General features: G+C 39.4%; 1 protein-coding gene across 1 annotated transcript in view; it reads right to left on the bottom strand.

The window, feature by feature from the left end:
* Positions 1 to 10,696: 10,696 nt before the first annotated feature.
* Positions 10,697 to 16,177, bottom strand: part of LOC120518440 (MAGUK p55 subfamily member 5-like) — a 165,155-nt gene continuing 159,674 nt past the window's right edge. Inside the window, exons 13-14 of the mRNA XM_039741225.1 lie at positions 15,229 to 15,339; positions 10,697 to 11,905 (exon numbers count right to left, since the gene is read on the bottom strand). Of these exons, the coding sequence (XP_039597159.1) occupies positions 11,729 to 11,905; positions 15,229 to 15,339 (288 nt within the window). The 3' untranslated portion in view covers positions 10,697 to 11,728. The remainder of the gene's footprint in view (positions 11,906 to 15,228; positions 15,340 to 16,177) is intronic.

Genomic DNA, 16,177 nt, shown 5'->3' with positions numbered 1-16,177 from the left:
AACAGCCAACCAAGTGAACAACACTCTCCATGGCCTGGTAGGCATATTGATATCCAAGTCTACCATAAAGAGAAGACTGCATGAAAGGAAATACAGAGGGTGCACTGCAAGGTGCAAGCCACTCATAAGCCTCGAGAATAGAAAGGCTAGATTGGACTTTGCTAAAGAACATCTAAAAAGCCAGCACAGTTCTGGAAAAACATTCTTTGGACAGAAGAAACCAAGATCAACCTCTACCAGAATGATGACAAGAAAAGTATGGAGAAGGCGTGGAACAGCTCATTATCCAAAGCATAGCACATCATCTGTAAAACACGTTGGAGGCAGTGTGATGGCTTGGCTGCCAGTGGCACTGGGACGCTAGTGTTTATTGATGATGTGACACAGGACAGAAGCAGCTGAATGAATTCTGAGGTGTTCAGAGACATACTGTCTGCTCAAATCCAGCTAAATGCAGTCAAATTGATTGGGCGGCGTTTCATGATACAGATGGACAATGACCCAAAACATACAGCCAAAGCAACCCAGGAGTTTATTAAAGCAAAGAAGTGAAAAACTCTTGAATGGCCAAGTCAGTCGCCTGATCTCAACCTAATTGAGCATGCATTTCACTTGTTGAAGACTAAACTTCAGACAGAAAGGCCCACAAACAAACAGCAACTGAAAGCCACTGCAGTAAAGGCCTGGCAGAGCATTAAAAAGGAGGAAACCCAGCATCTGGTGATGTCCATGAGTTCAAGACTTCAGGCTGTCATTGCCAGCAAAGGGTTTTCAACCAAGTATTAGAAATGAACATTTTATTTCCAGTTATTTAATTTGTCCAATTACTTTTGAGCCCCTGAAATGAAGGGATTGTGTTAAAAAAATGCTTTAGTTGCCTCACATTTTTATGCAATCGTTTTGTTCAACCACTGAATTAAAGCTGAAAGTCTGCACTTCAACTGCATCTGAGTTGTTTCATTTAAAATTCATTGTGGTAATGTACAGAACAAAAATTAGAAAAAAGTTGTCTCTGTCCAAATATTAATGGACCTAACTGTAACCGTCACCAGTCTCCTCTGCCTGGAATTTATAAGACTGTTTCTAGTGGACAAAAGGTGTTTCTTCCAAAAGTAATATTTTGTTCCTTAGTTTTTGTAATGTTTAGGTGTAGAAAAGACTCATCACACCAGTTAACAAAATTCTCATTCAGTAGGATTACAGTCACTGAGCTGTCTGCAAATTTTAAGATAAAGCTGTTTTCAAATTTATTGTGACAACCATTTGTGTGAATGTACAAAAGAGATCCCAGAACACACCCTCTGTTATAAAGTCAGTGAGCCACCCTACCAACATTTAAATCTTTATAAGTGCCTCTGCAAGGAGGTGGAGGAAATCAGAAAGAGCACATTCGGTGCTACTAACCCAGCACACCATACTAATGTTACGTGCACATCCCTAATTAATTCAGCGTATACAAGTGCACAAGAGGAAGCAACAATGTGCAAACCGAAGAGATGAATGAGGCCCATCCACACCCCGGCCCCCTCACATTATTAATACACTTTATCAGTCCATAACTAATTCCCCACTGTCAATATAACACAACGTCCCCTACTTATATTTCAGAAAAAAATCAATGTCATTAATTAGTTTAAAAGTAAACTTGAGCTCCAAAGTTAAAAACAATAGCAACATTATCAGTTCCTGAGTTTTTTTTTGTTCCTTCATGTTTTTAGCATCACTAATTTTGTCAGACCTGAAAGGAAATTCCCCTTTTGTGCTTATGCTTTACTCCAAAAATGTAACACACACTTTTAAATTCCATCCTTGCACCATCAAGGACCACCGGAGGTTTCAGTCTCTCACAACTGAGGAAAAGATGAAATGCGGCTTCTCTTGTAAGAACCAAAGGGACAGAAATCTCCTACTTCAAGGACGATGGTGTTAAGGAAGAAGCTGGTCTCCACTTGCAGATGGCCCTCCAAGCTGGTGCGACGTTACCATCTCCCTACCACTCCAATATCATCCACTTGCAGAGCCACAGCACCATACGACCCTGCAGGTCTACGCCAGCAGTTACGGACTGACCAGCAGTTCTAGACAGGATGTTAAGGTTAAGGGTTAGTGTGGTTAGCATGTAGTATCAACAGTTACTCAAAGCATCATGATGCACCAACGTTGATGGACTGAAAGCCAGAAGTCTACGTGACCATCATCATCAGGTCCTTCCATGAGAACCCTAAATCCAAAGAGGACTGTTTGACTTATGTTAGGTAGATTGCCCAGAGGGGACTGGGCGATCTCGTGGTCTGGAACCCCTACAGATTTTAATTTTTCTCCAGCCTTTGGAGTTTTTTTGTTTTTTCTGTCCACCCTGGCCATCGGACCTTACTCTTATTCTATGTTAATTAATGTTGACTTATGTTTATTTTTTATTGTGTCTTCTATTTTTCTATTCATTTTGTAAAGCACTTTGAGCTACATTTTTTGTATGAATATGTGCTATATAAATAAATGTTGATTGATTGATTGATACTGACATCGCTTCAGTCCTGAAACTGCTGGCGTAGACCTGTGGTGATATGATCCTGATATCATCCCTGATGGAGGATCGCAGGAATCGTGGGGTAGAGGGGTCCTTTAATTGGATTGGCTGGCCCAGCACTGACTCAGCTGTGGATTGGCCAATTGGAGGAGGCAGCTTGATGGCTGAGGTCTCCAGGACTCTAAACAAATCCAAATCATATTATGGGATATCATCTGCTGTTAAATTCTGTCCTGTACTTGTAAAATGATTTATGTTTATACTGTATTGAGGATTTGTTCTGTTCTGTGTATTGTATTGTACTGTATTGTACTGACCCCCTTCTTTTTGACACTCACTGCACGCCCAGCCTACCTGGAATGGGGTCTCTATTTGAATTGCCTTTCCCAAGGTTTCTTCTATTTTTTCCCTACAAGGGTTTTTTTTTTGGGGGGAGTTTCTCCTCATCTTCTTAGAGAGTCAAGGCTGGTGGGCTGTCAAGAGGCAGGACCTGTTAAAGCCCATTGCGGCACTTCTTGTGTGATTTTGGGCTATACAAAAATAAACTGTATTGTATTGTATTGTATTGTATTGTATATATGTGGTACTGACTACATCTCAGTAGCTCTTCGGGAAAGCAGATATCTGCAACTTCTTTCATAGACTCATATAGGAAATCACCTTGAAATAAAGTTAATACAATTTATACATCTGTATACATTTATTTTGTTCTTTATTAAAAAAAATATATATGTATATATCTGTAATCAGTTTTTTCCCCAACCATGTAACAAATCAACACCAACCTTGTGTTCCTCTGAATAGTCCAACCAGAAACCCACATGAACACCATCAAATTCCTAGTTCCTCTTACCTGAAAACAACTTGCTGCACAAAGATCCCCCCATCTTTAGAAGCAGCACAGTATCAAGTCACACCTAAAACAGCCGCAAGATGAGCAGGAGTGTGCCATGCATTTGCATCCTCGTCAATTACATTTCTAGTTTTTGCAATCCCTTTAGAAATAAGACAGGAAACAAAATAATCAAAAGTAACATGGGATATTCTACAGCATTATTTTAAAGTAAAAGCTTCACAGTAATACAAAAAATATTGTTAATGCTAGGTGAAGGGTCTCACAAATGTATTGTGGCAATTTGAAAAACTAAATAAAAAAAGAGAGAAAAAAAAAAGAGTCACAACTGGAATGACAAATAAGGCGAACGTAACCAGCTGAAGGTATGTGTCACAATTTTGGTTCCAAACCCTACAATGGCCATCCATTTACTTACGAGATATTCCTGTTTTCTGCACTTTGAGTCTTGGCGCGTGTAAGTGCGCTACCAACTGAAATAAAGTTGGATAAAGGGGACAGGAAATGGATAAAGGGGACAGGAAATGGATAAAGGGCCACATTATCCATGTGTTGTGGACACTCAATATCCAATGTGGCTTCACATCGCTTAACCAAAGACCTGCTCAACACTTGGAATTTAGGGACTGTGGCCACCACTAAACTTTGATGAACACTCTGATTAATCTGTGGAGAATATCAGCATGTGTACCAAGAGTGCCTCAGCTAAATGCCTTGTCACTCTACACAATTTTTCCAGCAATTTTCTGTTGCTGACTTTATTAACACAATGTTAGCAAGTCAAGGACAGTCACCGCCGGTCATGTAGTCTGACCTACCCAGAGACCCAGACAGTCCAGTCTGCAATGCACACAGGTGCAGTAAAACAAACAGGTTAGATTTTGTTTGAAGGCATACAGACGACCATCAGTTAGTGCTCAGCTCGCATTACAATGCATGCAATGCACTGGTAAGGAAGCTGGTGATGATGTGTGTGCTTTGTCTCATGTTTTACACACTATAACCAAATGGAAAAAAAGAAACAAAAAAAAACCAAGGTCTGAGATTGCAGCTAAACTTGTCATACATGGAAAGCATTAGTACATCACTGGAAAGGGCAACCAGCACATTACTGGCTGTCAGAAGAAAGGGTGAGTTTGTGATTCTCTGGAAAGGTGGAGTTGTGTTAAAAAGTTGCCACTAAGTTGTGTAATTTGTTATCTCCTGTAATTTCTAGTTGCGGTGATGAGCTCAGAAGCTGCAGTTATCAAGTTTCATATCCACACCAAGTGAGAGTGCAGACTTCGGGTGTAGTTGTTTTAATTGTATGATCCTTTTAGTAGTGACACATCCCATTGTTTTAGCTGATGTTGTTGTGAGATGTGCACATGCCAGCATGAGTGACCACTTATTAATAATTGTGGGCCGACAGCAGCATGGAAATGAGAGGGTAACAGATGAGCATCATTCATAGAATCAAAGGGAGTGGGGTCAGCGCAAAGAGACCGAGTAGGAAGAAAACAGAGAAAGAAACTGAAAGGGAGAGCAATCACTGATTTTAGGGAAACAATAAAGGATGTTTAGGACAAAGGGCTGAAGGGGCTCTGGGAGGTGGGTTCGCTCTCTGACAAACCTGAAAGTCAGAGCTGGTGAGAGAAGCCATTGGAGCAGGAGCAAGGTTGGGGTCCCAACACAGCTGCATCAAACAGATGTCCTGGAAGCTCACAGTTCAGGGTCTTCAGGTACCGGCTGAGGTAACGGATGTGGGGGGCCAAGTCTGGGGGAAGCCCATGGAGCCTGTAGAGGACTGAAAAAGAGTTTAAAGGAAGAAATGCCGTGATTTTACTTTTATGCATTAGATTTGAATCTATTTAATGGATCAATATTTGATGGCAAGATTTTAGGGATTATTTATTCTTTTTTCATCTTTGATTAATTGTACTTGTTGCACATATATAAATGCACTTTCATTGGAATAAACTGTTAGTTCTTTCGACTATCAGTACCCTGGGAAGAGGGCAGTGCCAATGTTGCAGGCACAGGGGGTATCACACCTCTGCAGGAAAATTCATTGTGTTGACACTCAATGGAGTTATCCAGTAAAAACTCACCTTTATATGCCAACGGTTCTGTATACCAGTTTTCACCCAAGGTTTCCACCTCCAGTTCTGAATGTGTTCCCTGTATGTGTGTGTGCTTTTCTATCTCATCCTCAAGATATGCAAGTGAGGTTTAGTGGTGACATTTAGGAGATGTTAGCGGGTGCCATAGAGTACTGGGACCCCTACTTCTGGATTTGATCCCACCAGTACTGTCTAGATAAGCCCCAACCCATGAGAATGTAAACTGTAATGCCATTTATAGTAAACAGCCAATGACCCACTTCAGACATACAGTACCTGTTGGATCCAGTAAATCGTGACTGCCTTTTGTCCCTCGTGACAAAGCATTCATCAGAAGCCTAAAATTTCAAATTTGGGGGAAAAAAAAGCACAGCAAAAAGACAATTCATTTGTTTCCTGCATTAGGCACAAAGCCTTGACTGCAATAAGTTTTGGTTTCATTTCAGTAGTGCAAATAGGTCTAGCTTAACAATAAAACTGTTTCATCAAATCCCAACTGTTTTGTTCTCTGTTGATGATTGCCATCCTACTGACTGCATGTTGGACGGGGCATTTCTGTTAATAAGTACCACCAAGCAGAACTTTAGTTTGTTCAATTGACAGAAGGTTCAGGAGTATTCAGCAAAATGCTGTTGTTAAATCTATACACCCATATAGGGGAGGGTCATGGGGGTGTTCTCAGTGACTGGGCTGCCAGTGTGTCGTACACAATTTAGAGTGGGCAATCACAGGCCTTGGGTATGGGAATGGGAAAGCTGCCCAGGATACAGACCCAGCAGCAAACAAAATGTGTGTGTGTGTGTATATCACAATACTGATTACTGTACTGTGGGGAAATGTGCACATGAAGGTCATTCTAAAATAAGGAAAAGAGCACAAGAGCAGCAGCAGAGTCCTGGTTCAAAAAAAAGTAAAGCTTTAGATAGACTAGGAGACTTTGCCCCCTGCTCGCTTCACTCTCCAGCCCTAGTCTGCGCTACGCACCAGCCATTTCGCGTCTCTGCTGCTCGCATTGTGAAGAGGGGGGCTGAACGCATCCCAAGTAGGCGCTGTCGCTCCTCCGAAACCCCCTCTTAAACGGTGATACAATGGGAAACAAATAGTTTTTTTTTTATCTCCTCTTTGCTCGATCAGCTGCTGACTTGCTGCTGCCAGGCCATGTGATCTGCATCTTGTGTGATGCACTTCTGTCATATCAACTGATAATCATTCAGTCATGTCAGTCTCATCAATATCGCATTGAATTTTGATTCTGTGTTTGGAATTACATTGTAACAATGCAACATATAACTGCCTGTGAGTGAATATCGTTTATTTCTACAAGAAATGTGTCTGCCAAAAGCATTCACAGAAATGAGAAATGACTGAGCCGTGCATGGTTATGTGGGCAGGACTTTTTCAAATCTCTTTGCATAAACTCTTGTCTCGCGGGGCTTGAAATTTTCTCTTCTGGGATTTCACTTTTACCAAACAACAAATCTTTTAATTCTCGTGGATACGCCTCTTCATTGGGAAGAAACACTACTTCTTTTTTTTCCCTGATGGCAACACGATTTAGACGATCTCCAAATCTCCGACTTAAAGTTTAAATTCGAACAATATATACAATCTCTTTTCGCTGTTCTGTTCCATTATTTCACCAAATAATAATTTCTGTATGTTTGCGTTAATGCAATCTTTACTATTCTTTTTTTGAGACTTTCGAATTTTTGTACTTCCATTATCTCTAGCCTGCTCTACATGTGTCTTTGTCTTTTATTTCCGGCCCCAGACGTGGTTAAATCTCTTGTCACAAAGACCCATCTTGTAGGACGTAAAAGTGTCTCTCTTCAAAAGATCACGTCTCATTGCAGGATAAAAAGTCTTGTCTGCTAAGATATTTTATAGAGAGATATTTAGCAAAAAAAAATAATCAGTGTGTATCTGATTGGTTTTGTTTGGCTGATGTGTTGAATTTCTATTTTACAGCAATTTGTGTCCAAATGTAAATCTACAAGCATAACATGTCACATTATTACCAAGAATTGAGCATACAAAGTCAAATGAAACATACATTTACTAAAGTCAATTATAAGTTTCTTGGAATTGTATTTTCTTGGTATTGACTTGGTTATCAAAAGAATGCATTGTCTTATAGATCGTGGCTTTCAAATTTGTTACTACCAAAAATGATAACACAAGTTAATTATACAGTAATCCCTCGCTATATCGCGCTTTGACTTTCGCGGTTTCGCTCTATCGCGGATTTTATATGAAAGCATAACTAAATATATAACGCGGACTTTTCTCTGCTTCACGGGTTCTGCGGACAATGAGTCTTTTTACTTCCTGTACATGCTTCCTCAGTTGGTTTGCCCAGTTGATTTCATACAAGGGGCGCTATTGGCAGATGACTGAGAAAGTAACCAATCAGAGCACGCAGTTAAGTTCCTGCCTGCTGAATGCAGTGTTAACCAGGAAGTCTCGTCTCGCTCATTCAGCATCAACGTGTTTCGCTGTGTAAAGAGTTGTGCTCTTTTGTGTTTATCTTTGTGCATAGTCAAGCCCTTCATTATGGCTCAAATGATCTGCTACTGCTTCAGGGGCCGTGCCCAAGCGCAAACGAAAGATGTTAACGATTGCCGAAAAGGTAAACGTTTTGGATTTGTTGAAGGCTACGATTCTTTTTATTTAAAAAGTAGGAAAGGAATATAAGATCTATGGCCGCAGTGTCCTTTTAACCAGGGTGCAAAACGAGTTGTAAGTGGATGTAATAAGGCAGTAGTCTGAATGGAATCTGCTTTAGGGATTTGGATTGAAGACTGCCAGAAGAAGAACAACGGCAGTGCTACACAATCGCCTGAAGAGGCTACTTTGGAAGAGCTGTAACGCTCTCCCTTGTTGTGCAGTAAAATTAAACTCATTGCTATCGGACAAGTCATCGTGTCATTGTTGGTGAGTAACCATAATTAATTTTCTACTTACAGTACTTAGTACATGTATGCGTGCTTAGTGTCACTGTACACACATTTACTGTATACTATTTTTGTTGCATTGTACGTATTTATTGCTGGTGGCCTGTCTATCGTAATGGCTGTAACATATGTGATATTGGAGACACTCAATATCTTTAAAATAATATTTAGGTTTTACTGTATATAAACAGTGTGTTTATATACATAATTTCAATGAATCTTACCTAATATCTAAGAGAATACAAAGGGATTATGCTGTATAACTCGGCAGGGAATATTTATAAACAGTGTGGGAGAGTTTATAAGGGCTTAAAATATATAAATATAACCATAGAAACAAATGGTTTCTACTTCACGGATTTTCACCTATCGTGGGGGGGTCTGGAATGCAACCCCCGCGATCGAGGAGGGATTACTGTATTTCAGTTTGAGTCACTTTAACCAGTGCTTTGTTCAAAACGGGTGTGAGGCCAATATTATTTGCAAAATATTTTACTTTAAACAGAGCGAGATCTAACTGGAGGCTGAGTGAATGACATCAATACGTTCCTGTATCACTAGGTTACATTTGGCCAAACTGTTTTGTAGATGTGTTTAAAGATCACTTCATATGCCATGACAGCAATAAATAAAAGTGTATTGTGAAAATAGGCTGTAATATCCTAATCCAAACTACCTGCACAAAGACTTATTTGGCTCAATCGAAAAAATCAAAATCAACCCACTTGAAGTCAGTGGGAAAGCAATGGTCTGTGTTATTTCAAATTTGAAAAAAATCCCATTCTCTTTATGAGGCTCTGTTCCAAACTTGAAATGAAACAAGCCGGGCCAGAGACATTAATTAATTCTGCCTGCTGCTGTACCCTATGCTTTCTTGGTCTGGTAGGGGAGGAATGCAAAGTTTTCTTTTTCTCTTTCTTTATTGTATTCAAAGCGTATTATTGTACTCATCAAAAAGGATCGTGCCCAACTTGTATTTGACGTGTGTACCTTGAGCAGATATTCTGAACCCTCGCTCTTTAGATTCACAAATGGACGTGACTCCTCAATGGTAATTATAATACAGTTGCCCTTGTTAAGCCCCCACACATTCGGTCACTTGGAAAATTTGCTTGATTGGAAGAAACCCGTGTCACCTTTTATTTGATAAGAGCCTAACAGCATGCTGCTTTACTTGAAATGAGAAAAGAAAAAAAAAAAACCAACAGGGTCACTGAACATTCTCAAAGGTCCACAGGGGTCATACAATCAATATGGCAGAAAGAACTACTTGATAGATAACATGATTACTAAGAGGAACACAATTATTGTAAAACAATGACATGTCACAGCAGTAGAAGCTCCAAATTCTGAGCTTAATTACTTACAGAAAGTGTTTGTGTTAAAATCCAAAACGCATTCCAGAAGATGATGCACTGCCCTCAAGTGTCATTCTCAAATGCTTACTCTGTCTGTCTGTCTGCAAATGCTGACTCTGTCAGTCCCTCAACTGCCAGGGCTCCAGTCCAGAAATACTGAGCAGGCTGTGCAGTTCCTAAAGGTCAGAGTTTTACTTGCTCTTTTCACTCGTACTATCTAACGTTAACTTTATCAGACTGTTGGAATAAAAATAAAAAAGAGGTGTTGACTCCCAAGAGCCAAGTGCCAGTTTTTATGGCTGTTCCAGTTAGACAGGACCCCCTTAGCTCTATGTGTGACTGCAAGGTAGGGCTGGAGATGCATTCTGGCTGTATTCAGTGTATGCCTGGAATGTATAGCTTAATCTTTATGTTCACCAAAAATTCTTCTAATCTTTTTAATATTTCAGGAATTTGGCCTTTCTATTGATAATTCTTGCAAATTTCAGTCTTCATAAATGGCATAGTTTTAGTTCAGGCCGAGGCCCAGATGACAATGTTTGGAAGCATGCAGCTGCAGATGCCCTAAAACAGAAGGCCACAACTTCTTCTGCAACTTCAATGGTCTGCATAAGGCACAGCTTTTACATGTGATATGGAGTAACAAAAAAAAAAATTAAAAAAAGTCTCACCCTGCAGTTAAATAAACAGACCCCTGACGTGGTCCCATTGGGACCACCAGCTCGTTATGACTAAAGATGTTGACGTACCAATTTGTCATCCATCTTCATAAAGCTTGAGATTTTGATATAATGAAATAATAACATAGCAGTCAGAAATTCACGGTGTCTTGTCAGTTTTGCTGCTCTGCCACCAATCAGGCCAGGAGGCCACCAAGCCCACAACAACACAGGGGAAACAAGTCTCAAAAATGTTTCTTTTTTTAATCTGTCTTATTCAGTGATGGACAAAATGAGATTTTAAAATAAGGTCGTTTTATACAGTAATTACATTCAATGTTCTTCTACTTCAAGTTTGTTGAACATTATCTTGTTAAACAACATCATGCCACATATCCCTGTGTCTGCCTTCCTTCCACTCCAGGTATACAATTATCAACATCTGGGACATGAGCATCACAAACTTGCTCTTCTAAAACAAAGAAAAAAAATCTAGAAAAACCTAGCTGCAATTTTACACAATTTACTATTTTTTCAAAAAAATAGATAGTTTTAAAAAATCTAAGTCATTCAATTATCACTACAAAAACATGAACAGCTCCCCCGCAGGGACCGTGGCCAGTGTGGTCAGTTTGCTACAAAGAAATCATCTGCCTGTATAAAAAATGTCAAATCGTCTGTGTGTGTATGTTCATATATAAGCACACACACACACACACTCTATATAAGGTAGATGGCTAGACCCAATTACTATGGTGTAGTAATGCAGTAGAATTCAGGCTTTTAAAATACTAGTTACAGTTTCCTTCTTTTAATCAATATTTACATTATAAATACTTACAGTAGCAAGTCTCTCTTTTTTATTCTTGCTGTCAAGTGCTGATATGAAGTGGAATGTGTATGGCTAGCATATACAACATATTTCCATGGCTGGATAATTTCCATTCACTGCTTTACTTACCAAATCCTCAACAAATTAAAAAAAATATTTATATATCTATCTCTGTCTCATGTATATATAAAATACAGATAGAAATAGATAAATGTTTTTATTAGTGATCCACTTTTCAGTCTGTGTTTTCTTTTACTGGACCAGTGGAAATGTCCCAAGTAAAGGGCAATAATGGAGGGAAAACAGGAAAAGGCCAGGCTTCAGTCTCCTACATTACCACATAACCTCAAATCACAGTCTAAACATTCTTGCACAATCCACTTTGTTGGTGCCATCTCCAGTGGTCTTCGGCTCTGTTCTAGATGTGCCTGCGCAGGGGAAGTCTAGCGCAGCCAGGAAGAAGAAACCCACTGAGGCTCTGTGTCCAGCTTGTTAATCAGTCGCAGGAGTTCCTGATAGGCCTTGTCTTGGTCGGCATTCACAATTGCCGCATCAAAATAGTGCCCGTGATTCTGTTCCATTTCTCTTGCTTTTTCAATGATTTCTCGCAGTTCCTCAGGCTGAAAAAGTTAACACGTTAAAAACACATCAGGTTGCCGTCTCATACAATACAAACATGCTTAAATGTAGAGGACGATCCGGCAGTACCTCTTTATATTCCTTGCTTTGTACAACAGTAAATACAAGGTATCGTCAATATACTAACAACCCAATTGTCCGTCATTCACTCAGAATAAGGAATCAATGCAGGAAGCACTTCAAGTTAAAGAACATATTACCTGTGGCACCTCTACATGATAACCACCTTTTTCCACCCTCTTAAACTTGCAAATCAATTAGAGATTTGTATATAAATAATGTCTTTGCATCCTATGAACAATTGCACTCTAAATTTAGTTTCCCGTCAACACAATTTTTTTTTTTTTTACTATCTCCAAATTAAAAACTCTAATAAATTAAATCTGCCCAATTTTCCTCACCTATTTCTACTCCACAAGAGACATTAATCAGTCTTGAAGACTCAGACAGCATTTCTATAATATATAAAACCATTTTAAAGTCCCTCCCTTTCAAAGATCCCAGAGCACTGCAGGAAAAGGATCTCTTACTCAACATTTCAATAACAGAGTGGAAGGCAGCAATGCACAGAATTTAGTTGAGCTCCATATGGGCAAAGCATTCCATTTTTCAATTAAATTTCTTTTTTTATTGAGCACATCTATCTCATTTAAAATTGTCCAAAATGTTTCCAGGGCAAAATCTAACCTGGACACGTTGCAAGGCCTGATGTTTTGGGTGTGTACCAAATTAATATCATTCTGGATGAAAGTTTTGAAATGCCTTTCAGACAGCCTTGGTGTCACAATCACTCCTAATTCACTAATAGCTGTGTTTGGTGGACTCACAGATGGACTTAAAGTGGAGAAAGACAAACAAACTGTAATTGTCTTTATTTCACTATTAGCTTATAGACTTATCTTGCTCTACTGGAAGACTCCTAACTCACCTCTGTTAAGTCAGTGGGTAACTGATGTTATATAATGTTTGAAATTGGAAAAAACTTTTCAAAACTTTTTTAAAACTTGGCAGGATTTAATCAATAATATTTTAGAATAAGCACTTATATTGGGGAGAAAGACTCCTTTCCCACTTTACTACTCTCAAAAGTTTTACTCTGGCTGTTAGCCTTTCTCAATTTCTTATGGGTTGGGGATGAATTGAATTTAGTTTTGTTACGCTTGACTTGATTGTATGGAATGTTACACACTTTAAATGAATTCAGTAAAAGATTAAAATTAAAAGCAAACAAAAAAAAAAACAACAGAGAGGTCACGTGTCAGTCTCAAAAGTACACAAATAGAACTGAAGTATACCACATCGAGAGATGGGATACTGTGATCTTAAGGATGCCAACATGTACTATTTATTTCAACAAATAATGCATCTTTTTGCATATAAATTTGACTCATCTTTGGTTGATCTGTCACCACAGGGTGTCTTATTACACCTCTATGGGCAGACATGATGGGTATCACTTACTCATTTGCTGGTAGGTATTGTGGCCAGGCAAGTGGGTTCAATCCTGCATGTTATTTTGTATGAATGTTCACCTTGACAAAGTGTGCTACACTCTACAAAAATCAGTCCGAGATTTATTTCAACAGGAAAACTATATAAAAAGAAATGCTGAGCAACTAGTGGTTTCATTCCAGAACATGAGAAACTTGACAAGCAAAAGGAGACCATTCAATGCATTCAGCTTGTCAGTTTAGGAAACAGCTAAGCTGTCCCATTATGTCTTCTAGACACTCCTAAAAGTTCATTAAGGTTTCTATTCCCTGTTCTCCCAAAAGTCTTTGTGTAAAAGAGCTCCTCCAGGTTTCAGTCCTAAATGGACTTCCCCTTAATTTCCACTGGTGCCTTCAACCAGAATTCCACTGAGTCTACTCTGGCAATGCCTTTGAGGACTTTGAAGACCTGGAGGAGGTCCCCATGTAGTCTCCTCACAAAGTAAACAGGTTGTAATTCTCTGATTCTGTCACATGTCCTTAAGTCCCTTGATGCACTTGGCTGCTGTCCTCCTCTCAGCTTCCAGTGCTGCTTTGTCTTTCTTGTAGTGTGGTGATCACAACAGCACACAATACTCCAGTTGTGGCCTGACTAGCAGGTTATATAATCCAAGTATAATGTTTTATGATATCATATTTTTAGGATATAACCTTACGTTTTATTTGCTTTTTTAAATTGGTTCTGTGCATGGCTTAGGTGATGAAAATGTTTTTTCAATATAAACCCCTAAATCCTTTTCAAAGGTCAATCCCTGTAGCTTAGTGTCTTTCATCTTCTACAGGTATTTATAATTGGTGTTCTCTTTGCCAACGAGGACTCATTTCTGTGTTTATCAATTGTGAATGAAGAGCAAACCACCTTTAAATTGCAAATATCACAAAATAATTCCATGATTTTGCCTGATGCTCTTAAGCAAATCTTTCAAGTTGAATCAGTGTTGATTCATTGGCTCAGGAATTTTGTTTTGTGGGTTTCAGGAAAAGCAGGCAGAATTAGCACTTAGAAGCAGCAGGGAGGCCCACTGAAAAACAAGGCCAGCTCTGAAAAGGGCACTTGAGTCAGCAGCACTTGGTACTGTCCTCCGTATTTAAATGAGTTGCCTGCACTCTTCACATTCTTTTCCTTGGAATCAGAGTTTAAGAATTGGGCAGGCAAAAAACATCTAACGAAAAAATAAACTAGTAACAGCGTGTTCCAATTCTTTATCCGATTTTTAAAGCTTTTAATCTTGAAATGAGATATGCACTAATACTTTTACATTTGTTCAAAAAATGCCCTTCTGAAATAAATTTCCAAATACAATCCCTAAAATGTCTGGGTGTTTCAGATGTATGCTTTGAAATGTCAATGTGGCTTACAGGCCGGTCAGAGTGAACTGGTTAATGTCCCATTCATTCACAAACTATGCCCACCTAGGCAAAGGCTTGTCAGGCAGGTGGCCAACTCTAGCCAAGGGCTGTGGGTCTCCTAATGGCCGTTTTCCAACTGACACGACTTTTCCACAGTCTGGCATTCAGAGTCTGAATGAATGATTGTGTTTAAATGTATTCATTTACTGATGTGTATAAATATATTGGTGTGGGTAAGCTGTGATGGGCTTCAAATTAGGAACCAATGTGATTTAGGATGCCAAACCTTTTATGGGCTATAGATTTCTACAGTAAAGACCACCCCAAACTGCTTTTTACACTTAGCGTTAAGAATTCAGGTTCACACATGAAGACACCAGCGGGAACTGAAACTGCACTTTGACTGTTCTCACTTGCTTAGCTGCACCAGCTGACTTGCAAAACATCTGGAAGGCCAGTCCTACCTTTGGATTCTTCCCCTCTTTCGCCAGTAGAGCTCGTAGTCTTTCTTGTGAAGGGGGTGCGATGAAGATTATATATGGTTTGAGGTCTGGGCAGCGGAGAACTTTTAGGGACTGTAGGAGAGAAAAGAAAACAACCTCTGTGGTCATCTCCATACACAAATTATTACTTCAAATGTACTCATTGCACTTCTAGATGATTTGTCTAACAATGCCTGAGATGCTTTCTTTGTCCATGTTCTATAAAGTTTTAATTCTAGGTGACTCTTTTATAATGGTTGACACCCCAGAATACCTAAACAACTCTTTGCAGCGGAAGTCTTTTGAATTCCAACTGGCAGAGAGGAAAAGCACAGACATATCAACATCTACTCATTTAAAAGGAAGGCAGAATCCCAGCAAGCCTCACGAGAAACCCTCCCCACATACATGAAAACAATTACATGCAACAAAATATTTAATCTGTGGCTACCTTCATGCTGTAACTTCAACTCTATTCCCAGAGTGAGTACTGGTCATACTGTCTACAGTTAGTACATGTCAAGTGCACAATAGTTTGGTTATTGATGTAGAGAGGTTTCCTGATTCATAGCAGAAGACCTAGTCTTTCCAACTTTGGTTCAAAATGGCAGGCTTTATGCACATAAAAGAAGAGCAGCCACTGCACAAAAACAGTCAGACCAGACCGGCAGAGAAGGATGATGTTTTTCATAAAGACCAAACTAAACAAATTATTCATTCAGCTGTCTGCTTTATTTAGGTTTGCTGTTTTTGAAAATCATCCAAATTTGTGAGCTGTTACTAAGGGAAAAGGGGACAAAATCAAGAGAAAAGACTGATGTGAAGGCCACGTTACTGAGAAGTGGAAAGAAACTGGCTGAGGTCACATGTTCTCCAGGCTGCGACAGACAGAGAATGACAGGGTCAAGAGGATGGTGTAAGTGTTGGCAGT

Source organism: Polypterus senegalus, chromosome 18 (genome assembly GCF_016835505.1).
Source record: "Polypterus senegalus isolate Bchr_013 chromosome 18, ASM1683550v1, whole genome shotgun sequence".
NCBI classification, from domain to species: domain Eukaryota; kingdom Metazoa; phylum Chordata; class Cladistia; order Polypteriformes; family Polypteridae; genus Polypterus; species Polypterus senegalus.
Note: the sequence above shows the minus strand (reverse complement) of the source record. Positions and strands in the feature narration are given on the sequence as shown.